General features: G+C 50.2%; 1 protein-coding gene across 50 annotated transcripts in view; it reads left to right on the plus strand.

Moving 5' to 3' along the window:
* The window catches only part of MADD (MAP kinase activating death domain), a 38,660-nt gene that overhangs the window by 8,281 nt on the left and 4,114 nt on the right, over positions 1-26,265 (plus strand). For 4 of the 50 annotated variants that reach the window (XR_006342609.1, XM_043911167.1, XM_043911413.1 and 1 more), the window contains exons 7-33: positions 174-254; positions 1,936-2,114; positions 2,465-2,700; positions 2,905-3,061; positions 3,331-3,434; positions 3,629-3,819; positions 4,183-4,433; positions 4,665-4,804; positions 5,660-5,761; positions 7,082-7,141; positions 7,498-7,600; positions 8,163-8,349; positions 8,447-8,597; positions 9,043-9,249; positions 10,979-11,032; positions 11,997-12,097; positions 13,700-13,783; positions 14,126-14,284; positions 16,717-16,825; positions 17,107-17,169; positions 17,409-17,529; positions 17,632-17,737; positions 18,405-18,515; positions 20,581-20,688; positions 25,512-25,676; positions 25,873-25,945; positions 26,030-26,136. Coding sequence is in view for 49 of the 50 variants with exons in the window: in XM_043911167.1 (XP_043767102.1) it covers positions 174-254; positions 1,936-2,114; positions 2,465-2,700; positions 2,905-3,061; positions 3,331-3,434; positions 3,629-3,819; positions 4,183-4,433; positions 4,665-4,804; positions 5,660-5,761; positions 7,082-7,141; positions 7,498-7,600; positions 8,163-8,349; positions 8,447-8,597; positions 9,043-9,249; positions 10,979-11,032; positions 11,997-12,097; positions 13,700-13,783; positions 14,126-14,284; positions 16,717-16,825; positions 17,107-17,169; positions 17,409-17,529; positions 17,632-17,737; positions 18,405-18,515; positions 20,581-20,688; positions 25,512-25,676; positions 25,873-25,945; positions 26,030-26,136 (3,510 nt within the window). In the remaining variant the exon portion in view is untranslated. The remainder of the gene's footprint in view (positions 1-173; positions 255-1,935; positions 2,115-2,464; positions 2,701-2,904; positions 3,062-3,330; positions 3,435-3,628; positions 3,820-4,182; positions 4,434-4,664; positions 4,805-5,659; positions 5,762-7,081; positions 7,142-7,497; positions 7,601-8,162; positions 8,350-8,446; positions 8,598-9,042; positions 9,250-10,978; positions 11,033-11,996; positions 12,098-13,699; positions 13,784-14,125; positions 14,285-16,716; positions 16,826-17,106; positions 17,170-17,408; positions 17,530-17,631; positions 17,738-18,404; positions 18,516-20,580; positions 20,689-25,511; positions 25,677-25,872; positions 25,946-26,029; positions 26,137-26,265) is intronic. The other 46 variants (XM_043911557.1, XM_043911293.1, XM_043911312.1 and 43 more) reach the window with 27 other exon arrangements.

Below are 26,265 nucleotides of genomic sequence, written 5' to 3' on the forward strand. Positions count from 1 at the left end.
AGGAGCCTGGCGGGCTCTAGTCCATGGGGTCGCAAAAGAGTCAGACACGACTTCGTGACTAAAAACAACAGCATTGTGTACCTAATTTCCTATTCTTGTTCCTTACCCTTACGTGAGAGAAAGTCTGGAGCAACTCATTCTGAAGTCGCGCCTTTGCTCTTTCTCTGGTGCAGGTGATTGCCCCCACCAATGCGGAAGTGCTACCTATCCTGCCAGAACCGGAGTCGTTAGAGTTGAAGAAGCATTTGAAGCAGGTGGGTGAAGAGGGGAGCCAAGGAAGGGGAGCAGCAGCAGCTGTTGAGAGAGCCGGTCTCCTTGCTGACTTCCAGTCGAGTAGATTTCTTTAGCCGTGGGCGGGCTCCAGAAAAGCAGGGTATCCCATTTCGGGGTGGTGGGGTGAATCTCAGAAGAGAGCCATTTAGATTCCTTCTTGTTCACTGTGTGTGCACCGCCCACCTCTAGTGCATAAAACCACCCTTCACTTTGTGTTGTTGTCACAGCCACTCTTCTTAACGGCCTCGGAGTATTCTCTGTCTCCTAAGGAGGGAGTCAGCAGTTTGGGCAGTCTGGCTCCTTTCGTGTTTTTCTCTTGAATTGATCTCTGGTCCCTACAGAATCATTTCTTCAAAAATTCCTCCCTTAGAGGAAACCCCGTAAACGCATTTTCATTGATTGATTTTCTTCTTCCTCTGCATGCTGAACACAGTACCTGAAGGTAAAACGTGCTGAGACCCGGGTCCCCTGCCCTGCTGTATGTGTTGTGTAGGACCACCAGTAGATGGCTCTGTGTTTCTTTTTAGGAACCCCTCATTTGATGATCAGAAATCTCTCTCTGTGTTGTCTCAGTTATTTAGCAATACCTCTAGGTGAAATCCGTTTGGATTTAAATGAGTCATTTTGTGTCATCCCTCTCTTTCTGTCACTTGGCTCCATCACTGCTGATGCAATATGATGTGTGGTAACTGCAGAGTGTGGTGAGGATAGCAAGTTCAGAAGGTTCTCTAGCTGTCTTCCTTTGCTGTGTTTTCATTCTCAATGATTGCTTTAGTATGACTAATGAGATGGAGAAGTACAGTCAGAATTGTACTTTACATGTTCATATGAGCTAAGATCCCTGGCCTCACAGATCCTGTATTCTGACCCCTGTCACTCAAAGTGAGGTCCCTGGACCAGCAGCATCAGTATCACCTGGGCTTGTTAAACGTGTAGAATCACCTCTGACATACTGAATCAGAATCTGCATGCAGCCACGTCCCCAGGTGATTCCTATGCTCGTAACATTGAAGAAACCCTGCTGGGACTGCCCTGGTGGTGCGGTGGTTAAGAATCTGTCTGCCAATGCAGGGCACATGGGTTCAGTCCCTGGCTGGGGAAGATTCCGCATGCCGCTACTGAAGCCCATGTGCCCTGGAGCCCACACTGTAACCGGAGAAGCCCCAGCAGTGAGCAGCCTCCTCCCCACACTAGAGAGAGCCTACATGCAGCAACAAAGACCCAGTGCAGCCCCCCAAAATTAGCTGATAAAAAAAACCAAACACTGCTGGTATAAACCAGTGGTTTTCAAACTGGCCCGTGGAGCCCCTGAGGATTGATTTAGATCAGGACCACTGAGCTATGAGGCTCTAGGTTCCTCATGTCCTTCAGAGAAGCTTTACTTTTATAGGTTTCAACTGTTTATGTTCCCACCTAGATCTCAACTGAAAAACAAGGTTTCATAGCTGAAACAAATTTGAAAACTATCGCCTTGGACCTCAGGTTTGATCAGGTGGCCTTGATCAGATTGGTTTAAGCTGAAGATTTCGTAATTCAGATTGTTTTCTAAAGGTTAAAGTCTTTGGATTCTTGTTTCAGAGATGAAGGCTCTTTCCTAGGAATTGACTTTGGCTGGCCGCCCAGGACTCAGCCATCTGTGAGGGACTTCTTCTTGTTCCGCAGGCCCTTGCCAGCATGAGTCTCAACACCCAACCCATCCTCAATCTGGAGAAATTCCACGAGGGCCAGGAGATCCCCCTTCTCCTGGGAAGGCCTTCTAATGACCTTCAGTCCACACCTTCCACCGAGTTCAACCCACTCATCTACGGCAATGATGTGGATTCGGTGGATGTCGCAACCAGGTACACGCAAGCCAACCAGACAGTCACAAGCTCTTAAATTGGTCCCTCCTCACTCAGTGACCTTGGGGCAGATTACTTCCCTGAGCCCAGAGATTATTTATAAAATTTGGGTAATATCTAGTTTTATTTGCCACCTTAGTTAAAGCAGAGTAAATGGTTCATCATATTCTCAGGCCTTTTAGGCCTTGGGTGCAGAAGCGGGTTGATGATTCTTTAAGACATCTCTCCCCTGGCTGTTGGAAGCCTGTTAAATGATGACCTCGGGAGGTGGTCTGAGGCCTCGGGTCGTGGGGACCCTTGCTCCGCAGGGCGTGGGACTCGGGTCAGCTCACTGTCCCCTTCTTCTCCAGAGTGGCCATGGTCCGTTTCTTCAACTCCCCCAACGTGCTACAGGGCTTTCAGATGCACACACGCACCCTGCGTCTCTTCCCCCGGCCCGTGGTGGCTTTCCAAGCCAGCTCCTTTCTAGCCTCACGCCCCCGGCAGACTCCTTTTGCTGAGAAACTGGCCAGGACTCAGGCCGTGGAGTACTTTGGAGAGTGGATCCTGAACCCCACCAACTACGCCTTCCAGCGGATTCACAACAGTGAGTCCCCGTCGCTCTGTGCCGCCCCACCTCCTGTTTTGTCCTCCTGATGGCTCTTCCTTTTGCGCTCTCCTCTGCCAGTCTGCAGGCTGCCCCTGCTATTCTGACTTCGCTTGAGACTTTCTCCCATCTTTCTTTTACATTTTGCTTGCTTTCTCTCCCCCTGTTGCCCACTCGAGTCTCCTTTCTTCCCTCCACGGGTAGACATGTTTGATCCAGCCCTGATTGGCGACAAGCCCAAGTGGTACGCCCACCAGCTGCAGCCCATCCACTATCGAGTATATGACAGTGGTTCCCAGCTGGCCGAGGCGCTGAGCGTGCCGCCCGAGCGAGACTCTGACTCTGACCCCACTGATGACAGGTGAGCAGCGCCTTACAGCGGCAGGAGGGTTCTCAGAAGGCTAGGAGACTCTCGCGAGCACAGTGGCTGGATTTCATAGGGTTTAGACATCAGTCCGCGAAGCCTTGGGTCATAGTTCAGTTGATTTTGTGTTCGTTTTCTCATTCTCTCTCTTGTTCCCTGATCTTGAGTTACACGTGCTCCTCTGTTGATTTTTCCTGACACGGGTTGCTGATTCTTATCTCTGCCCCATTTCTCCTGTTTTGTTTTTCTTGCTCCTCCCTCTGCAGCGGGAGTGACAGCATGGATTATGACGACTCAAGCTCTTCTTACTCTTCCCTTGGTGACTTTGTCAGCGAGATGATGAAATGCGACATCAACGGTGATACTCCTAGTACGTATCGGAGAAATTAGCCACTCGGGGCAGGGTTTGGGGCTCTGCGACGGAAGGTCTGCAGCTGCCATCCTTGAGGTTTTTTTTTTTTTAAAGAATTAAAATTACAAAAATTAATCTTTTAATTGGAGTGTAGTTGATTTACATCGATAGCTTCTACGTCCGCCAGACATATCCCCCTTGGGTCTTGGCAGACGTGGACCCTCTGACACACGCGGCGCTGGGGGATGCCAGCGAGGTGGCGATCGATGAGCTGCAGAACCAGGAGGCGGCAGAGGAGCCCGGCCCGGACGGCGAGAGCTCTCAGGAAAACCCGCCCCTGCGCTCCAGCTCCAGCACCACCGCCAGCAGCAGCCCCAGCACCATCGTCCACGGCGCCAGCTCTGTACGTGACGACCCGGAGGAGGGGACGAGTGAGAACTGTGACTTGGGGTGTGGGGGCCTCCTCTCTGTTAGGAAAGCTAGGGTGAAACCGTCTGCTTAATTTGCTACTTTCTCTGCATTTCCCCCTAGCCTCCTCTCCCTAGAGCCTGTGGTTTAAAGCCTATGAGATACAGTCTGACCCCAGAAGTGAGCTGAGATCTCCCCCGTGCATAATCTGCACAGAGAATAGGGGTGTCACGGAGATGTTTCTCACACACTCCTCAGGCTCAGAGTCTAGCAGGCCTGGCTTGGCCCTGCCCAGCTGAGAAAGACGGGAAGGCACCCCAGGTGCCAGGTGACTGCTTTGTATTTAATATGTCCCCAGGAACCTGCCGACTCAGCGGAGACAGATGAGAAGGCGGCAGGAGGCGTCCCCAAGTCCCTGCCCACCGTGCATCCTGGCGTGGGCAAGTGCAGCGCAGGTAGCCGTCAGACAGAACCCGGAGAGGAGTCAGTGCGCCGGCGAGCCTCTGACAGTCCGAGCCTCCAGCCCCAGTATGGCTTTCCCCCTGAGGAAGACGACGAGCAGGGGGAGAGTTACACCCCCAGATTCAGCCAGCATGTCAGTGGCCATCGGTGAGAGCCTGCGGATGCGGGAAGGGCCTTACCCCCGTGGGCCCTGGGGCGAGGGTGGACCAGAAAGTCCCGGCAGCCCGAAGGCTCTTGAGGTCCAGCATCCCCGGAGGCTCGTGCTTTGCTCTAGCCCTGTAGGGACTGCGGGAAGGGAGTGCAGTGTAGAGTCAGGCCCGTCTGCCCAGGACTTGGCAGCCCTGCCTGGGGGCTCAGAGGTGCCCCTGTGTGTTCAAGGGCTCAAAAGCTGCTGCGGCCCAACAGCTTGAAACTGGCAAGTGACTCAGACGCAGAGTCGGACTCTCGAGCAAGCTCGCCCACCTCCACCGTCTCCAACAACAGCACGGAAGGCTTCGGGGGCATCATGTCTTTCGCCAGTAAGTGCCTTCAGCTCCTGCCCGCCTCGGTCCCATCTCCGGTCCGGCAGGGCCTGGCCACGGCAGATGTTCCTTACAACTTCAGACATAGGGCTGGGTTGGCATTGTCAAGCTCCTCCTCAGGTCCTTTGAGTGATGCCAAATAAGATATTCTTGGGGGAAGTCAACAGAGAACAGGGACAGGTTAGTCATTGTCTTTATGCCTGGAGGTTTCAGTCTGTTTCAGGGTAAGACAGCTGCCTGTTGAACTGAAAAGGAATCATTTTATTAAAATCATAACCCTTGTACACGTATCTCGTGGAAACGTTCTGGTCAAATTTGATTTGGGATTTGTGTCTAATACCTTCTCTGCATGGGGGAACGATTTTTTCACACATATGCCTTGAAATCTATGTGACATTGGCTTGTACACAGAGAATATTACCAGAAATGAGGGTGGTGTCAGTTCAAGATTAAAGACAGACTAGGGGCCAGAGAAGGCCATCATGGGGGGATCATTGTGATGGTGAGGTTTGTTTGTTTGTTTTAAGAAGCCAGGAAGGGACAGTACCAGCGTCAGACCGGAAGTGCATTATCTGCCAGGCGTTTGTGCTGGGCCGGCAGTACAAGAGAAGCTTGGGTGTTACCATGGGAGGCAGCCAGGGAAAGTGGTTCCTGGGGGTTCTGAGCGTTCCTGGCAGTAGCCCTTTTGTTTGCCCTAAGTTAGCCATGGTCCTTTCTAAGCTTAGGTGAGAGACTCTGGGATTACATCTGAAGAGGAGGAGGGTGGAGGTGGTGCTCCAGCCCCTGGAGGGGAGTGCTCTGATGCTTCCCCCTGCCCCTGACGCATGGCTCTCGCCCGCCCCCCCTGGACAGGCAGCCTGTATCGGAACCACAGCACCAGCTTCAGCCTCTCAAACCTCACGCTGCCCACCAAAGGAGCCCGAGAGAAGAGCACACCCTTCCCCAGTCTGAAAGGTGACTACCGCCCTCCTTCTGCCAAGCCAAGGTCCTCCGGGAAATATCTCAGGCCCGTGGGTGCTTGTGAGGAACCCCGTGTATGATGAGTTATCTGACCTGGCCGTTGCCTCTTACACAGCGCTTCTCATGGCTCTCACCGCACATCCTATGAGTTCTCGCTGGTTTTCAGGTGGAAACTGTCTTTCGTAGCTAAAGAGAAGGCTCTGTCATGTCATTTAGGATAATGGCAACTGGGGGATTACTGCTGCTTCCTAGGGGTACCTTTGTCAGAACCACATAATCCACATAGGGCTCGTCGGCTACCACCAGTCTTCTGCCAGGTTCCTACTGCGTGGACTTAGGACAGACTCCATCCTAAGGAGCTGGCCCACCAGGGTATGGTTGTGAAAAGACTGGCAGTGTTTACAGAGTCAAGAGACCTCTTACTTTGGCTTCCTGTCAGCTCAGGGCCCCATGAGTGTAGCACTGGTTGGCATCGAGGCGCGATTAAGACCTTATTGGATTTTCATTGTGATCTCCCAACAGTTTGACAGGCTCTTCTGAATGTACTCTGACTTTTGTTTGTTTCCTTTGGAGTTTGTGCTGAAATATTTAATCAAAGAAGAAAGCCCAGTGAGCAGCAGTTTCGTGTATTTTCTAAGTGACCTGTCTCCTCACCAGTTAGTAAATGTTAGGGATCTTAGGAACGTTCTTTGGTGGGGATGGGAGCATAGGGTAGATGGGCAGAAGGACATCACGGCTAGGGGTGTGTGTAGGGAGCTCACCAGGCCTGCAGGGCAGATCGGCCCAGGCGGGCAGGTTAGGGATGGAAAGGCGGCAGCGTTGCTGGCTCTCGTGTGACACAGCTGCTGGGGACAGGTGTCCACGCTCTCATCGCATGCCATGCCGGCGCTTCACTCCATCCGCCGCACTCGTCCCGCCCACCCGCTCCCGTCCTCAGCCCCACCCCCTCCCCATGATGCCATCGACACACTGGGGCGCTTCCCTCTGCCTCCCTGTGGGCCCTCTGGACCCCTGTGCTGGATGTTTCATGAAACAGCTCGCTCTCATGCATGCGTCCGTTGAGTACCTAAAGGCTCCTGGTGTCATTCCCCTGCCTCTGGTTCGGAGAGGCCATAGTCTTAGGACAGTCTTCCCCAGAGCCTGGGTTTGTTCCCCTTGGCCACTTGGCTTCCAGCCTCTGGAGGTGCCCGAGAACGAAGGTCACATGCACTAAGCTTCGGGAGGATGCTCAGACGATCTGACTGACAGCTCCATCATGGGGTGCAGGGTGGTGGTATCATGGTGCACCTACTAATTGTGTATTTTGTGTCCCAGTATTTGGGCTAAATACTCTAATGGAGATTGTTACTGAAGCCGGCCCCGGGAGTGGTGAAGGTGGGTCTTGCCCGTGAGCTCTGCATGATCTTTTTTCTCCTAGCATCTCCTGTGCCTGCCTGAGGGCCATCCTCCTCCCGGAGCAAGCGGCATCACGCGAGTGGCCCGCCTTGCCCTGCCCCCCCGTGCTTGCCCGTGGGGCGTGCTGCTGGTGCATGTGGAGCGGCCTGAGTCTCCATCCCCACCTTCTCCACGTGGCTGGTCTCCACCTGTGTGTGTGTGACACCCCGGGGCTGCCCGCACCCAGTCCTTCCAGGGAATGGGTGCAGAGCATGGCTGCCCCGGGGGGCTGTGCTGACCCTCGCTCCTGGACCCCCAGGAGTGACGCCCGTCTCCTTCTGCCTTCCTGACCGCAGGAAACAGGCGGGCCTTAGTGGACCAGAAATCGTCAGTCATTAAACACAGCCCAACCGTGAAAAGAGAGCCTCCGTCACCTCAGGGTCGATCCAGCAATTCTAGGTAATAAAGGGCAGCACTGTTTTGTTTTGTTTCCTGTGTAAATATTGACTTATTTATTTGGCTGTGCTGGGCTTAGTTGTAGCACTCGGGACCTTTGATCTTCACTGTCACGTGGGATCCTTAGTTGTGGTACATGAACTCCCCAGTAGCAGCATATGGGATCTAGTGCCCTGACCAGGGATCGAACCTGGGCCCCTTGTGTTGGGCATGCCCAAGAAGTCCCCAGAGCTGTTTAAAAGGTTCTCAGATGGAGGTAGTGATTCCTGTACCAAACATGAGGGGTACTGAAGAGAGAGAGAGAGGTGGAATCCCTTCCCACTCTGACTCGGCCCCCTTGAGGCAGCCGTCGCTTGTGGTGTGGAGGAGGGTGGGACCACTGCTGGGTCCTTGGGCCCACCCGGCCGTCTGGAGGGGTGGGCTTCGCAGGGGTGGCCTTCGCAGTGCTTTGGAAAGTGGCTTCGTGTTTTTGCCCCCTGGCGGCAAACATCTAGTCTGGTGAAAGTGGGGGATGCTCTGCCAAGGAGCCGCTGACCCCAAAAGTGGTGTGTGGACCACCCCCCAGTGAGAACCAGCAGTTCCTGAAGGAGGTGGTGCACGGCGTGCTGGACGGCCAGGGCGTCGGCTGGCTCAACATGAAGAAGGTGCGGCGGCTGCTGGAGAGCGAGCAGCTGCGCGTCTTCGTCCTGAGCAAGCTGAACCGCACGGCGCAGTCCGAGGACGAGGCCCGGCAGGACATCATCCCGGACGTGGTCAGTGCTGGGGGCCGGGGGCCGCCTGGGGAGAAGGGGCGGGGCCGCCTCCCTGGAGACAGCGGTGCCCACTCTCGGCCCTGGGCTGTCGTTGCAGGAGATCAGCCGGAAGGTGTACAAGGGCATGTTGGACCTGCTCAAGTGCACGGTCCTCAGTCTGGAGCAGTCCTTCGCCCACGCCGGCCTGGGTGGCATGGCCAGCATCTTCGGGCTTCTGGAGATCGCCCAGACCCACTACTACAGTAAAGGTAGGGGTGGGACCAGCAGGGCGGCATGCTGTCCGCAGAGAAGGAACCCGGCCCCTTGACAGGATTCCCAGTGCCAGGCTGCTTCCTGTGAGGCTCTGGGCTTTTCTTTTCTAGCGCATGTCTTTATGCAGCGGGTATTCTGCTGTTGGGGCAGAGAACGAGGCTTGCTTTTCTTTCTCTGCACTTTTTCCCTTCCACCTTCTCCTCTGTCCTCGCTTCTCCCACCTCATTCCACACCTGGACTCTCTCTTTTTTTAAAAAAAGAAACATTTACTTATTTGGCTGCGCAAAGATGGTCTCAGTTGCAGCATGTGGGATCTCGTTCCCTGACCAGGGATCGAACGCGAGCCCCCAGCTTTGGGAGCTCGGGGTCTTAGCCACTGGGCCACCAGGGAAGTCCTCTCTGTCTCTTTTGACCTCTTCGTGTGTTTCATCTTTTCCTCAGAACCAGACAAGCGGAAGAGAAGTCCCACAGAGAGCATCAGTACACCGGTTGGCAAGGATCCTGGCCTGGCTGGGCGGGGGGACCCAAAGGCCATGGCACAGCTGAGGGTCCCCCAGCTGGGACCTCGGGCACCAAGTGCCCCAGGAAAGAGTCCCAAGGAGCTGGACACCAGAAGTCTAAAGGAAGAGAACTTTGTGGCATCCATTGGTGTGTATCACGTGTTGAGTGAGCTGGAGGAGTTCTGGCTTCTTCAGTGTCCCTGCCTCCTTTCAATTCATCCAGAATCCCGCCTCTCTCTTCCCCATGCTTTGCTTTCCAGACAGGGGGACAGATTTGTGTCCATTTCTAGCCATGTCTCTTTATACTTCTCTATCCCTTATGCTTTGTTTACAGCCACCCTCACCTGAGCCTCAAAGGAAGAGTGGGAGTTTTGCTTAGGGGGCCCCCTGGACCCCCCAGACCTCTGGCTGGAGTCTGAGCTGGACTCCCCATCCCCCCCTCTCTTATTAACATTGGGATTGCTTCACATAGTGGAGAGCTCCTAGAAGCTGTAAGGCAGTTTATAGATGCATCTCTGGGCTGCGACACTGTGATTGTCTGGGTCTCTACAGCCAGTTTCCACCCCCATCCAGCCATCACACTGCCCTTGGACTTGCTCCTCTGGGGCATGTCCGGCCACCCTATCTCCCTGGGTTCTAGACCTTGAGGTGCAGAGTTCTGAGTCAGCTCTTCCTCAGTGGACTTGATACTAGCGCTAGCTTTATGTGTGGTGTTTCTCCATTCCCACTGAGGCAGTGCCTTGATGAGCTCTCGGGGCGTCTGTCTGACTCACTTGCCACCTGACCTGGACTCATCTAGATGGTATCTCTCTCTTTCTGGTTCTAGATCCCTGGGGAACATGCTTCTAACTGAAGCGTGTTTTTGCCACATCCATGAGCCAATAACTTTTACTCCCTTAAATGGTAATGCGGAGCCAGTTTCCTTTTTAGAAACCTGGCCTTCTCTAGCTGGCAAAATACTTTCCTCGAGGCAGCCAGCAAAGTCTATCTCCTATCTGTTGTGACGCTCTAGAAACTGACTGACCCACCAGTCTGGAGATCTGGAGTTTTAATCCTAGATCAGCCCCCAGCAAAGAAAATGACTTTGGACAGATCGCTTCCCTTTCAGGGTCTGTATCTCCTCACCTGGGAAGCAAGGAGATTGGACCAAGTAGACTTTATAGTTCTTTCAAGAAAAGAATTGCCGTGATGACTATTCCCTCTTCTCTACCCCTACTAAGATGCTCTTCTTGACCATTTAGGGTTCTCTGTCCACCTCTACTGGCTAAGGTGGGTCTTCTGGCAGGGCAGGCACTGATTCTGAGGGTAAGGCGGGTGTTTTGGTAGCAACAGGGAAGGATGCTAAGCCTGCACAGGTGGCCTCTGTCCAACCCAGGGAAGCACCCAGATTTGTGCTGATGCTTCTGAGACCCTTTGGCTGCACGAGGTGATCGTCTGTCTGATCTGGAATCTTTAAAATTTGCTGGTGCCCGGCTCACTTGGCACAGAGAGCACACTGTGGTGGAAGTTTCCCTTGGTCCAGGGTTACGTGATCTTGGGCAAGCGCTTCAGCCTCTTTGGGATCAGCTTCCTCGCACCAGAATGAAGGAGCTTTATTAAAGGCTTCTCCAGCTCTGATATTCGGAAGGATTTTTACTGACGCATTGAGATGAGGAAAGGAATTTAGTTCTTGAGTTGGGCGGCGGGGGGGAAGGCATTAGATCTCTTGATGTTTCACCCCCCTCCTCCCCTCAATGAAGATCTCTCTCGATCTCTTGATTTGTAGTCCTGTGCCTGAGACGGAAGCACCTTGGGTGGGTGGGGTTTCCATTTCATCTGTCTGACCAGCCTCTGACTCTCTCTGTCTTTCTCTCCTGCTTACATTGCATCTGGGGTAGAATTGTGGAGCAAGCACCAGGAAGTGAAAAAGCAAAAAGCTTTGGAAAAACAGAGTAAGGAACAAATGCCCCTTCCCGTTCCCAAGTCTCCCATACCTGCCAACTCCCCAGGCCCAGTCGGGGCAGGCTCCCTTGGTCAGCCCCAACCCAAATTTGTTCTTAGGGGGGTATTTGGAACGAAAGCAGGTAGGTGGTGTGTGACGCCTAGGTATGTGCTTGTAGGCTGCTTCTGCCCCTTCCCCTTGTGGTAAACCAGGCGGTGATCAGGGCATCCGCTGCGTAAAGGCCCCCAGAGCTGGGTTCTCTGTTGCCCCAGAGTTGGTGGGGAGAACGTTTGCCTACTTCAGCGCCCCTCATTGGCTGAATCTCCCGCACCCACTGGAAGGCCTGTGGGCACAGTTGGCAGAGATGGTTGCTGTCCCTCCGTGTTGAGTCTGCAGCTTCCCGACTCTCTCTGGTGGCTTGCCTAGGCACGCTTTCTCGCTTTCTGTCATTCTGTCCTTCTGCCATACCATTGTGGATGGGCGGGAAAGACGGGGGTGCCTTTTAACCTCGAACTAGAAGCTGGGGGGGTGGGCAGTGTCCACGGAAACAGCTAGTGCTGTTTAATCTCCCTGGGCTCCTCCTGCTCTGGTCCCTTCAGACACATTTTTGGGAAAGCACAGTGACTGGGGGCCCCTTAAAGGCTCTCCAGCCCCAGTGAAGCGCTGACCCTGAGTGCAGTGGAGCGTGGTTTGTTTGTGTAACTTTTCCTCCTTAGGGTGATTCGGTCAGAGTCTTCTCAAGTTGAGAAGATGGCTGCAGAACCCCTTGAGACCAGGTCTAATTTTCCCCTACCTAGTTCTTAAGGCATCTGGGGACTTCTTTTTCCAGCGGGGCCCGAGTGAGTGGCAGTCCCTGGAAAGGTGACTGGGACACATGGAACAGGTCTGGGACCAGGCCGTGCCTCTGTCCCACTCCCTTGGCCAGCCTGCCCCCTCGCCTGTATGCCGAGTAACACAAGTCTTCCCCTCCTCAGGGCCTGACGTAATCAAACCCACCTTTGACCTTGGTGAGACCGACGAGAAAAAGTCCCAGGTCAGCGCAGACAGTGGTGTGAGCCTGACATCCGGTTCCCAGGTTTGTGACAGCCTTGTTCAGAATCGTGAGCATTCACAGTTCGCTATCTCAGAATACTTCTTTAAGACCGAAACAAAAAGACAACCTTGAAACATCATGAATATCCAGTCGCAGAGGAATGATGAAATAAGTGTAATATATCCATGTAACGGAGAAGGAAATGGCAACCCAGTCCAGCGTTCTTGCCTAGAGAATCCTGTGGACAGGGGAGCCTGGTGGGCTGCCGTCAATGGGGTCGCACAGAGTCGGACAGGACTGAAGTGACTTAGCATGCATGCATGCATTGGAGAAGGCAATGGCAGCCCACTCCAGTATTCTTGCCTGGAGAATCCCAGGGACAGAGGAGCCTGGTGGGCTGCAGTCCATGGGGTCTAAGAGTCAGACACGACTGAGCAACTTCACTTTCACTTTTCACTTTCATGCATTGGAGAAGGAAATGGCAACCCACTCCAGTGTTCTTGCCTAGAGAATCCCAGGGACGGGAGAGCCTGGTGGGCTGCCGTCTATGGGGTTGCAAAGAGTTGGACACGACTGAAGCGACTTAGCAGCAGCAGCAGTATCCATGTAATACAATATTCAGTTCAGTTCAGTCGCTCAGTCATGTCCAACTCTTTGCGGCCCCATGAATTGCAGCACGCCAGGCCTCCCTGTCCATCACCAACTCCCAGAGTTTACTCAAACTCATGTCCATCGAGTCGGTGATGCCATCCAACCATCTCATCCTCTGTCGTCCCCTTCTCCTCCTGCCCCCAGTTCCTCCCAGCATCAGGGTCTTTTCCAATGAGTCAACTCTTCGCATGAGGTGGCCAAAGTATTGGAGTTTCAGCTTCAGCATCAGTCCTTCCAATGAACACCCAGGACTGATCTCCTTTAGGATGGACTGGTTGGATCTCCTTGCAGTCCAAGGGACTCTCAAGAGTCTTCTCCAACACCACAGTTCTAAAGCATCAATTTTTTGGTGCTCAGCTTTCTTCACAGTCCAACTCTCACAACCATACATGACCACTGGGAAAACCATAGCCTTGACTAGACGGATCTTTGTTGGCAAAGTAATGTCTCTGCTTTTTAATATGCTATCTAGGTTGGTCATAACTTTCCTTCCAAGGAGTAAGCATCTTTTAATTTCATTGCTGCAGTCACCATCTGCAGTGATTTTGGAGCCCAAAAATATTAGTCTCCATTAATGACTGTATTTTCAAAAATTTAGTGACATGGGAAAGTGTTTACAAAGCTACATACAGTGTGATTCAGACTTTACTTTTAAAATATACATAGGAAAGACTGAAAGGAAGTATGCTAAAGACTTAATAACAGTGATTAATGTGGGTGGTAAGTTTATGGCTTTTTTTTTTTTAATTTCCTTATTTCTTTCATATATTTTCCATAGTGAGCATGTATTTGTTTTACATTCATTGTTTTTCTTATTCTGTAAGTCATATATATTTTAAATTCAGGAAGAAGAGCTGATTTCTCATGACCTATCCAGGGATGACAATAGAAGGGTGGGGATGGGAGGAGGAACAAGATACAGTGTTTCTTAGGGAAGCTGAGAGTGGATGGGCCACCTCCCTACTGTGTCTGAGTCCGCGTGTCTTGTTTCAGAGGACTGATCCAGACTCTGTCATCGGTGTGAGTCCCGCCGTGATGATCCGAAGCTCAAGTCAGGACTCTGAAGTTAGCACCGTGGTAGGGGAACACCAGGCTGGCACCTTGGTGGGCGGGGTGTGCGTCCCCCTTTGGAAGAAGGGGGTTTCCTCTCTCCTGTGGAGGCTGTTCTTAGTCTCAGGTCAGCTTGGTTCTCTTGGTGGAGACGTGTACCTGTCATGGGTCTTTGTTCATGGGATCAGACCCAAGATTTCACCCAGGGCTCCTCCTCCTCTTGTAAAGAAGGTACTTCTGGAGGCTGTCTTAACACGCCTTTGAGGCTGGGTCCTTTTTTTTCTTCATGGCAGCAGAGAGCTCTAACAAGCTTGGCATCTCTGCGACGCACCCCTGGGGAGACCCCTTAGCAGCTTTCTTCCTTTGCAGGTGAGCAACAGCTCCGGAGAGACCCTGGGAGCAGACAGCGACCTCAGCAGCAGCGCGGGCGACGGCCCAGGCGGCGAGGGCAGCGCCCACTTGGCAGGCTCTCGGGGCACCTTGTCTGACAGTGAGATCGAGACCAGCCCCGCCACCAGTGCCATCTTCGTAAGCACTGTTCACTGGGATGGGGCTAGGTTAGAAAAGGTTGACAGTTAGGAGGCAAAAGGGAAGGAAGGCATGGATAACCTTCGTATATCTGACCCTCAGGAAAATGTTTCTTAAATTAGCTCTTTTCAGAGTCATCCGATGCCATGCTCTGGGACTTTGAGAACTGTCTCCTGAATCATTGATGAGTTAGGCTTCCTGCCCAGTGACATAAGGGCTTCGACTCCTATGTGGCAGTAACCCCCATGTTTAAAATAAACAAAGTGATGCCTTTGTGGCCATGTCAGGGCAACTGCGGCTCTCATTTTGTCCCAGTCAGCCTGTTTTTATTCTGGTCACTGCTTTGTTTTTGTAGCACCTTAAAATAGCATTTCATTTTCATGTATTCCTAACAGTTATTCAAAGCTTTCCTTCATGAATAAACATCTATTAAGTGATTGACTAAATGCCAGATTCTGTAACAAAGAATCAGGGATGACAAGGCATGATTCCCCTTCTCAAGAAGTTTGCAGTTCTGTATATTGCTATGACCAATCTCTTCTGATAGGTGAGGGAAAAAAAAAGATCTTGCCCTAGGTTATACAGTAAGCCAGTGCTCAGCTGGAATTAGAGTTCTTTTTAGACCCTGTCTGTAGACACACCGCCCTGCAGTGTATACAGGCGTCCACGGGCAGCGTTAAGGGTTCTGACACTCGCCATGTGGTTAGGCAGAGCTGAGGATGGGTGTTCTCCGCCTGAGCTCAGAGGTCCTCACCTTTGGTCTGTGGGGAGAATGGGAGAGGAAGTTTAAATGTAATAAATCATGCAGCCCTGGTGACCACTCTCACCCCAGGGCCCTGTGTAGCCCTGCTTCTGACAGAGCCAGTAACATCCCAGAGTGGAGGGTGGGGTAGGATTGAGTCAGCAGAGCCGTTCAAGCTCCTGGACTGTAACTGGCCCTGAGTCCAAGCAGACCCTTGTAATTAAGAGCACCTCAGATCCCTCTAGTGTGCTTCTGTTCTGGAGGCTGAGGTATGTGCTGTGCTGTAGCTGTCTTGCAAGAAGCCACTCAGCTGTGGGCTCCTCTTCCTGGCACCTTCCCGGGACAGATGCTCACTTGTCCTGTGCTGCTGGGTAAGGGCGCTTCCTGCAGTCGGGTTGCCGAGAGCAGTGACCTAAATTTCTTGGCTCAAAAAAATAGGCTGTTTTGGCAAGAAATAACTTTATATTAAGGTAATACAGCTCCCCGAAAAAAGTCTTGGGCTGTGAACCAGGCAGCTGGCCTTTGGACACACTTGTTAGGTATTTATTGCCCAGGACCCTCTGATTGGAGGCTGCTTCTGCTTATGCTGCCTCACGTGTTGTGAAGTGGGCGTGAGAGCTACCCCTTCCCCAGCTGAAAATCTTTCCCGAATGAACATAAAGCCTAATGTTGTGGAAGTGGCAGATAAAGTGGTATTTTTATGTGGGAAGATATTTCTAAGAGATGGTAAGAGAGAAAACATTAACATTTGTCAAATACCAGCCTTGTGCCAGTGGTAAAGAACCTGCCTGTCGGTGCAGGAGGTGTAAGGGACGTGGGAGTCGGAAAGATTCCCCTGGAGGAAGGCATGGCAACCACTCCAGCGTTCTTGCCTGGAGAATCCCATGGACGGAAGAGCCTGGCGGGCTACAGTCCAGGGGGTCGCAAGGAGTCGGACACGACCAAAGCGACATAGCACACGCACGTGTGCCAGGCACTATGCGTGATTTACATGTCTTTTCTCATTTGGTCCCTGGAATAGTCCTGTTGAGTGGGTATTATAATCTTCCTTTTACAGATGAAGAAAATAAGTCTGAGAAGCGAATAAGTTTTGTACCAACGATCACACAACTAGTAAGAGGCAGGGATCTGATTCTTGGTTATTCTCAGTTTAAACCCAGTATTCTTTTCACTGTGTCACTCTGCTACAGAGAATTTGTCTAATTTTTAAGAGTAAAGAGTCTTCTAGAAACAAGGTAGTAAAAATAAGTAAAAATGAAAGCTCGATTACATGTTTTGGGAGGCAGTAACAGAAAGCAGTATTATCAAGTCGACTTCTTTTTTAAAAGGTTTCTTTTATTTATTTTTGGCTGTGCTGGGTCTTTGCTGAGTGAAGGCTTTTTCTCTAGTTGCGGTGCATGGACTTTAGGGAACACAGGCTTAGTTGCCCCGTGGCATGTGGAATCTTCCCAGACCAAGGATCAAACCCGTGTCCCCTGCATTGGCAGGTGGATTCTTAACCACTGGACCACCAGGGAAGTCCCAGATTGAGTTCTGATTGAGGCGAGCAGAGTGACCAAGGCAGGGCCTCTGGAATACATGTGGCTAATTATGGTGACCAATGTGTGAGCCTCTCTTATAAGCTGCTGGGTTTACTTTGCCCCAGTCCCTTGGTGCTTTGGGCAGCTGACCTGTTGCCTCTTCTCTCTAGGGTAAAGCCCATAGCTTGAAGCCAAGTGTAAAGGAGAAGCTGGTGGGCAGCCCAGTTCGCTCTTCTGAAGATGTCAGCCAGCGAGTCTACCTCTACGAGGGACTCCTAGGTGAGCAGCAGACCGAGAAGGCCCCTTGCACAGGAAGGAAGCAGGCCCCGGCCAGGGAAGAGGGTGGCACCCGGCAAGGAGCTGCATGGCCGTTGGCTGATCTCAGTGCGGATGTGAGAGGGCGTGTTTATATCTGAAGCTGGCGGCCGTCTGGGTCTGGAGAGAGGAAAGCAGTGGGGGAACACTAGAAGAGACTGAAGCTTGGTGTTAATCAACAGTCTATCTTTCTGTCTTCTTTTACTTTCTTGCTACCGTGGTCCTTCCTGCTCACAAACTGGCAGGAAGGGACAAAGGATCGATGTGGGACCAGTTAGAGGACGCTGCTATGGAGACCTTTTCTATAAGTAACCACCTTTCTGTGTGTGCTGTTCATCCCTCCTCCTTGGGAGGGATTGGGCCTCACTTGGAGGCAGCCGGGGCTGGTGGCAGGAATGCTGGATCTGGGGTGGCAAGTCTGCTGTTTTCTTTGCTCTGGAATTTGTGAAGACTCCCTTCCTTGCTGGAATTGACTCTTTATCTTAGTTTGGCAGCCGCCTTCTTTATATGTTATATAAGCCCCTCAGAAACCCTCTCTTCCACACAGGCAAAGAGCGTTCTACTTTATGGGACCAAATGCAGTTCTGGGAAGACGCGTTCTTAGATGCTGTGATGTTGGAGAGAGAAGGAATGGGCATGGACCAGGGTCCCCAGGAAATGATAGACAGGTGCGAGGTTTATAAACCCTTGTAAAAGGCAAATTTGGCCCCTTCCCCGTTAATTCTGCATCCTCCCACCTGGGGGCTGACGTGCCCTGGTCTCCCATTCAGGTACCTGTCCCTGGGAGAACATGACCGGAAGCGCCTGGAGGATGATGAAGACCGTCTGCTGGCCACACTCTTGCACAACCTCATCTCGTACATGCTTCTGATGAAGGTAGCGTTGGTTTTGCTTAGGCCCAGCTACTGCCAATGCTGAGGACAAGGCAGTCGGGAAGCAGTCAGGGCGTCCTGCTAGGGCCCTCTTCCTCACTGAAGGTCTGAGGCCTCTCTGCAGCTCATTTATCCCCTTCTCTGAAGCAGCCAGGCTACTGTGTGCTGGGGAGTGTTATAAAGGGGATGGATGATGGCATGCCACTTGTTTCTTTTGAATTTTCAATGGGCTTCCTTTACTGAACAGTTTTAGGATGCCTGTAGAACTCCCCACAGGATTCAGTGGAAAAAGAATTGTTTTTAAAGTAGTAGATTCTGAAACCTTAGAGAGGATGCTCAGAATTTACTTTTCAGCACTAGTCCTTCATCATGTAGACTTTCCCATAGATGTAAAAAGCACTGCTCATTAGAAAAGTAATGAATGGCAGATTCTAGTTTGACTTGGTTATATTTGATTTTTATAGCCATGGGAGAGAACTGTGTTCCCAAGTAGAAGAGTCTTGTTCTGAAAGGACCTGGTGGGTAGAAGAGAGTTGTTTTGAGAATGAGTTCCTGGGTTTTTCCTCCGCCTGTTCTCCCGGCCTCTCTCAACGTGAAGACATGACTTGATCCAGTGGAGAAAATACCCTGCTGTCACTCTTGGTTATTAAGGTCCTGTTTTGGTTTTCCAGGTAAATAAGAATGACATCCGGAAGAAGGTGAGGCGCCTGATGGGAAAGTCCCATATTGGACTTGTGTACAGTCAGCAAATCAATGAAGTCCTTGACCAGCTGGCCAACCTGGTGAGCACGTCTCAGTCATTCTTCAGGGTCCTCCCGTCACACTAGTCAGCTGCCCAGGTGTGGGCCCCAAGGCCTGACAGAGAGGCTTCCCTGTAGGTCGTTTTTTGGCTCAGATGTTTTCAGAATTCCTAGTTCTGAACACAGGGCTTGGACTCTAGATGAGGTGTTTGCCCTTCTGTTCTGTGATAGGAGTCTCTGCACTGAAATCATCCTAGTGCAGCCTTTTCAACATCTGTGTGGTCTGTGGACCCCTGTGGATCCACAAGGTGAATACTGCTTTCTTGACAATACTGAAGTGTTACTTGCTTTTTTTACCGGGTTGATGTGCACACTAATGGTTCAGAAGCAGTAGTGGGTAAAAACTGCTGGTGCCTTAATACAGTGTAGACAGTGGCACCAAACGTGCTGGTGTCGCCACCTCTGCACTCTCTCGGTTAAAAAGAAATTGAAGAGCCAGCTTACTTGTGAGTGTCCTCGATGAAGCAGTTAAAATCATCAGTTTTCTTAAACCTGATTACTGATTATACATCTTCTTAACATTCTGTGTGGCAAAATGAGAAATACACAGAGAGCATTTCTGCCGCAAACCAAAATGCAATGATCACTTTGAGGAGAAGCAGTTTGTGATAATTTGAGTTGCACAGTGAACTGGCAGCTTTGTTTATGGGACATCATTTTCACTTGACAGAATGACTAACAAACTATCATTGTTTGGAGTTGGGTATTCAGCAGATTTTTGTGCTCGAAGCTTCCCAGTATTTAAAGGCTTTTCTAGTGAGACTGGTGATGAAATTAATGAATGTGATTTTTTGATATTATGTTATGAAATTTGTCAACACTTGAAAGAGCTTCAGAACTTGAAAAACCAGTATTTTCCAGATGCCCAATGTGTGGTGTTGCAAATTCAACTAACCATTCCAAGCTTAACTCCAAGTGTAAAGCAGACAAATGGATCTTAATGTAATGAAGTACAAAGTGTTCACCTGTGTGTTTTCAGATCCCACATTGCAACTAAGTTTAAGAAACTACTTGAGGTTCTGGTACAGCATCAGAGAAGAATATACATATATATATGGAAAGCCTAGTAGAATACGCCTCCCTTTTCCAGATACATATCTTTGAAGTCAGATTTTCTTTAATACACCTTTGCCAAAGCAACATGTCACAATGGATTAACTGTAGAAGCAGATACGAGAATGCAACTATTTTTTAATAAGCCAAACATTAATCAGATTTGTAAAAATGCAAAATAATGCTGCTCTTCACTTTTTTTTTGTTCTGGGAGATAGTTATTTGAAAAACATATGTTATTTATATTACCACGTAATGGATTTATTATTGTACCCTTGTATTTAGTTGCTCAGTCGTGTCCGACTCTGCAACCCCATGGACTGTAGCCCAGGCTCCTTTGTCCATGGGATTTCCTAGGCAAGAATACTGGAGTATGTTGCCCATTTCCTCCTCCAAGGGATCTTCCTGACCCAGGGATCAAACCCGTATCCCTTGTGTCTCCTGCATTGGCAGGCGTATTCTTTCCCACTTGCGCCACCTTATTAATGAATTACTAATTCCTTTTAAATGAATTGGGTTTCCCTGGTGGCTCAGGTAAAGAATCTGCCTGCAATGTGAGAGACCCAGGTTCAATCCCCGGGGTTGGGGAAGGAGAAGGGAATGCCTATCCACTCCAGTATTCTTGCCTGGAGGATTCCATGGACAGAGGAGCCTGTGCAGTCTGTGGGGGTCACGAAGAGTTGGACACGACTGCGCGACTAACACTTTAAATTAATTAATAAAAACTTAAAACTTTTATCAGTGATAATATCTAATATGGTAAATATCTATAAATTTAACTCACAAAAACATAAGCTCTTGGGGGTCATCAGTAACTTTAGAAGAATCCTGAGACCAAGAAGTTTGTGAACACGTCCATGGTGGCCAGTGGCCAGCAGATGGCGCTTCTCTGAGGAGACCGATAGGAATTGAATTGCTGAATGGGGAGTTCTGGGCCCAGACTGCTCTATAAGAGGGACGTTCCGATGTCCCTAAAGGATCTCTCTTTCCTCAGAGTGGACGAGATCTCTCCATCCGGTCCAGTGGCAGCCGGCACATGAAGAAGCAGACATTCGTGGTACATGCAGGGACAGACACAAATGGAGATATCTTTTTCATGGAGGTAGGTGCTGCTGGTTCATGCCCAGAGGGGCATTTGAAAGTCACAAGGAACTCCTAGAACGGATGCCAGGATATTTTCCCCCACTTATCTCATTCATTTTTATAGTCCATTTATCATTCATTGTCAGTTCAGTTCAGTCGCTCAGTCGTGTCTGACTTTTTGCAACCCCATGAACCACAGCACACCAGGCCTCCCTGTCCATCACCAACTCCTGGATTGAGTATTTACTCAAACTCATGTCCATTGAGTCGGTGATGCCATCCAACCATCTCATCCTCTGTTGTCTCCTTCTCCTCCCACCTTCAATCTTTCCCAGCATCAGGGTCTTTTCCAGTGAGTCAGCTCTTTGCACCAGGTGGCTAAAGTATTGGAGTTTCAGCTTCAGCATCAGTCCTTCCAACAAACACTCAGGATTGATCTCCTTTAGGATGGACTGGTTGGATCTCCTTGCAGTCCAAGGGACTCTCAAGAGTCTTCTCCAACACCACAGACATAAAGGTAGCACATCATATCTGCTGATCTGAACCTTTTTCTTTTTTTCATTAAACATATCCTGGAGATCTTCCATATCAGTACAAAAAGAATGTTCTCATTCTTTTTACAGCAGTGTGGTGTTCCACCATGTGACTAGACCATACTTTATTTCGCCAGTCAGTATATATACACCCTTGGTTTTCTCCCAGATTTTTATATTGTTAGTAGTGTGACTCTGGATGATGCTGTGCCTGCTTCATTTCATGCATGAAAGGAAGCTTTATCTAAGAATTCCCAGAAATGGGATAGCTGGGTCAAAGGGAAAATGCATTTATAGTTTTGGTTGATATGACTCTAAAGTATCTCTTAACATATAGTTTCTCTTCCATGTTGCTGTTTATTTTGTTGGGAAAAATGTGCCGTATGGAGCGTCTTACATTTTAGATTTTTTTGCTGATTGCATCTCCTTAGTGTTGTGTAACATGTTTCTCTATCACTTGTATTTGTACAAACTAGTGTTTCAGTCTGGAGATTTGTTCAATTTCAGTTTCAGTATTTTGGCAAGAATAGGTGGTGCTGTATATTTTCCTGTTGCCTCATATGATCAGCTCTCTCCTTGTGATCAGTGGGTTCACATGTGGGAATCTGACCTCTGCACTGCATTAGTTTTCTGATTTAACTTACGGTATTTTTTGCCGTGCAGAATTTTTTTAAACCTTTTTTGTAGTTGAGTTAATCAGTCATTTATCTTCTGGCTTCTGGATTTTAAGTCATAGCTAGAAAAATCCTTTCTTAATCTGGTATTATGAAGGAAGTTGGCCACGTTTTCTTCATTTCTGTGTTTTTAATTCCCAAATGGCTAAGATTCTAAGTAATTTTAGGGGCCAAGTACAGCTCCTCTATAAAGTAGTGAAATTAGCTAACACCCTGTTGCCTTTTGGTTCAGTTGAATTTGATTTTCAGTCACAGCTTTTTGAAGAGGTATCAAACGTAGGGTGGGGTATCTGCTCTGCGGCAGAAACTTACATGGTGAGGTAGCTAAGAAGGCTGTTGTTTTCATGTCCCCTCGAAATGAAAGAATTTGTCTGAGTGCCTGTCGGAGCTGAGGGCTACTTCGGACACCTGCTGCAGAGTAAATTTCTGCAGAGGATTCCCTGACGTGTAGGACTCACTCTCACCACTGTACATGGAGCCTCAGACGAGGGCCGTGGAGCTTGGGGTGCGTCCGTCACCTCATGGATGCGCTGCCTTGTACCGCAAAGCAGGGTCACCTCGCTCACTCTGTCAACGCCTGGCTACCGTGAGGCTGCCGGATTTAACCGTTCTCAGCACAGGCTGCTGGCTGAGTGATCAGCTGGATAACAATTTGCAAAGACTTTAAAGAATCACTTTTATTGCCTTTTAATTACAAAAGTAAGAGTATATGTTGGAAATGTTTCAAACCCTATAGAAGTCAATTAAGTAAAAAGTAAAAATTTTCCTTCACTTCCTGCCAATGCCATGTCTCAGAGGTAACCACTGGTAAAGAATTTGGTGTGAATCCTTTCAGATTTTTTTTAAAAAGTGTATTTGTATAAATTCCATATAAATATGGAATTTTATTTCAGTGTTGATAAAAGTGATTCCAGATTTAGAACAAATATTGTTCTATAATTTGGCTTTTTTCACTGAATGTATCACAGATATATCTATAGTATGTCTCCATATTATAGAAATTGGTCTTTTTTAAATGGATGCTCAACCGTTAGGTTTTCTATGGATGTGCCATGATTTATTTAACTAGTCCTTCCCCCCCTTTTTTTTTTTAAACAAGGATTAACTGGTCATCCTTGAACATAAACCTTCACATCCTCAGATGAGAATTTCTGTAGAATAGATTGTTAGTGCGAAATTTCTGGATCAAACTATGTACAAGATGGATGGCTAATGAGAGCCTAGTGTGTAAGACAGGGAACTCGATGCTTGTGGTGATCTAAATGGGAAGGAGACCCAAGAAAGCGGGGATAGATCTGTACCTGTAGATGGTTCACTTTGGTGTGCAGTGAAAACTCACACAGCACTGTAGAGCAACTGTATGCCAATAAAAATTAATTTAAAAAAAGGCATTTCTGGATCAAGCTTATACATGTTTACAACTTTTTAAAAAGTTTTCATTTTGTCCTGGAGTACAGCCGACTAATGATGTTGGGATAGTTGCAGGTAGACAGCAAAGGGGCGCAGCCATACAGATACAGGTATCCACTTTACACATTTGCAGTTTTGATAGATTTTGCCAAACTGCCATCCCAAAGACTCTATCAGTTCACGCCTCCGCCAGCAGTGTAGGTGAGTATCACACGTTACTACCTCTGTCTCTCTAGCGTAGAAATCATATGTTCTTCTAAGTATCTTTTCCCCTCCATTACATGATGTTCTTTTTAAAATTTCTTGTTTTTGACTGCACTGGGTCTTTGTTTCTGGGCATGGCCTTCCTCTAGTTGCAGCCAGAGGGGGCTGCTCCTCCATGTGGTGCTTGGGCTTCTCATTGCAGTGGCCTCTCCTTTGTTGCAGAGCACAGGCTCTAGGCGCACGGGCTTACTTGCTCCGAGGTGTGTGGAATCTTCCCAGACCAGGGATTGAACCCGTGTCCCCTGCATTGGCAGGCAGATTTTTATCCACTGTACCACCAGGGAAAGCCCTACATGATGGTCTCAAAGGGTTATGGAAAGCAGAGTAGTGTCCTCCATCTTCCAGACGGAGGGAAGCACAGAGTCCAGCTGCGGTAGGATTCAGGTCTCTAAATTGCTACTCAGCTACTTTGGCCCTTTTATTCCTCGGGCTTTTGAACTCCAGTAAAGTCTTATGTAGGTGGATTAAAGCTGATAGTCTTGTGTGTTCCTTATTCATTCACCCAATTTTTATGGAGCACATACTACAGTCAGACACTCTGCTGGGTTTGCTGGCTTTGGGGTTATAGTTGTGAATCAGGGAGATACGGTTTCTGTTGCCCTTATAGGGTTGATAAGCCATTGGGGAAGTCAGGAAATTAAACACCCAGTGTCATAAAGTATAATGAGCATTATGAGAGATTTCCAGGGGGCAGATATGATGCGGGTACACAGCAGAGGGCCCGGGCGTTGTGGGTGATGTTCACAAGTGATCTTTGAGCTTAGACTTGAAGAAGAGTTAGGACTTAATGGCTGGAGTAGGGGAGGGGAAGAGTGTCCTGGGGTGTATGGGGCGGAATGGTGGGGTCTCATTCCTGGCCCAGGCAGCCAGGGGGACGGAAATGCCAGTTACTCAGACAGGGAGCTCAGAGGGAGGAGCTGCCCAGGAGATGCAGAGTTCAGAGTTGGGCAGGATGAGTTTGAGGTGCTGCCAGTGTGACACCAGCACAGAGCGTGGTCAGGACTCGGGAAGACATGTCTCCTTTGCAGAAGGATTGGAGGATCATCAGTACGGTCGTCATAATTATTGTTTCCTACATCACAATTGTATTATTGGTATAGCAGCTGACTCTTGGGTACTTTCTACGTGCCTGGCTTTATTCTGAGAATTTTATTCACATTAACTTACTTAATCTTCACAATAACTCCATGAAGTTATTGCTGTCCCCATCGTATACATGAGGACATACAGACATGGATTAACTTGCTTAAGGTGACACAGCTAAGTAAGGTGATAGCCAGAATCTACACCCAGGCAGTCAGATCTTAGACTGGTGCTCTTACCCATCGCGCTGAACTGCCTCCTCCACAACTGAAGGCAGATGGACAGATTCATTGGCCTGCAGGAGAATGTTGAGCAAGAAAGAGGAACTTTGTGAAGGAGAACTTCCCTTTTTAATTTATATCATCCTGTGCTGGATAACTTTTCTTTTTATTGCATTAAGCAATGTCCATGTATCATTGGTGTAATTAATTTTTGAAAAGAATCTCTGCAGAACTGGAGTTGAGCCAGGGTTAGAAAATGTGTTCCTTTCCCATTTTTCCTCCTCGGTTAAGTCTGCCTCAGTCACTAAAGAGATGATCCCTAAGATTGAAAGGTAGAGGCAGGAGATGGCCTCCGCGTACTTTATGTCCAGAACGTGTAAGAGTTAATCAACCCTGAGGTGAGACGGGGGCCTCCTTACTGGCCCACGAGTTCCTTTCAGTGGCCCCTTCTCTTGCCAGCAACCCTTCCGGTGGACGGCATGTCCAGCGGTTCAGGGTCTGCGTCACCCCCCAAGTTAGGCTGAGTGTCGGGGGAGAACCCTGACCTGGGGGATGCTTTTAGCACCCGGCGTGCATCCGTCCGCGGGGCGGGGCGGCCCACGGTGAGGCCCGGGGCGGGAGAGACCCAGGAGACCAGGGCCGCCGACCGCCCCGCAGGTGTGTGACGACTGCGTGGTGCTGCGCAGTAACATCGGGACGGTGTACGAGCGCTGGTGGTACGAGAAGCTCATCAACATGACCTACTGCCCCAAGACCAAGGTGCTCTGCTTGTGGCGCCGAAACGGCTCCGAGACCCAGCTCAACAAGTTCTACACGAAGAAGGTGCCTCCCGGCTCCCGAGCTCCGTGTGCCGGGGCGGGCGGGAGGTGGGGGAAGGGAACGTCCTGGGAGCCACGCATCCGCGTGCCTCTGCTGCGGGCTGGGCCACCTACAGCTGCCTCCGAGGTCCTGGGTTCCGGGGGACGGGGTGGAGCGCCCTGGGTATGGTCTGACTGGACGGCCGCCCCCTGTGCCGCAGTGTCGGGAGCTGTACTACTGCGTGAAGGACAGCATGGAGCGCGCCGCCGCCCGCCAGCAGAGCATCAAGCCGGGTGAGGAGGGGGTGGCCCCGCGGAGGTTGCGGGCCTCGGGACTCGCCCCTCTCCGGTAGCTGATAGCGCCCTCCCTCGCCGCAGGGCCGGAACTTGGTGGCGAGTTCCCCGTGCAGGACTTGAAGACCGGTGAGGGCGGCTTGCTGCAGGTCACCCTCGAAGGGATCAACCTCAAGTTCATGCACAACCAGGTGGGTTACAGTGGTGGCCGGAGGCTTCCAGCCCCCGCGCTGCAGGCGTCCAGTGTCCAGGTTCCCCCCTCCGCGAACGCGAGCCGGGCCTCCGGGGCTAGGGAGAGCATCCGGGCAGCTGGACCAGAG

The sequence above is a fragment of the Cervus elaphus genome, chromosome 1 (genome assembly GCF_910594005.1).
Source record: "Cervus elaphus chromosome 1, mCerEla1.1, whole genome shotgun sequence".
Lineage (NCBI taxonomy): Eukaryota > Metazoa > Chordata > Mammalia > Artiodactyla > Cervidae > Cervus > Cervus elaphus.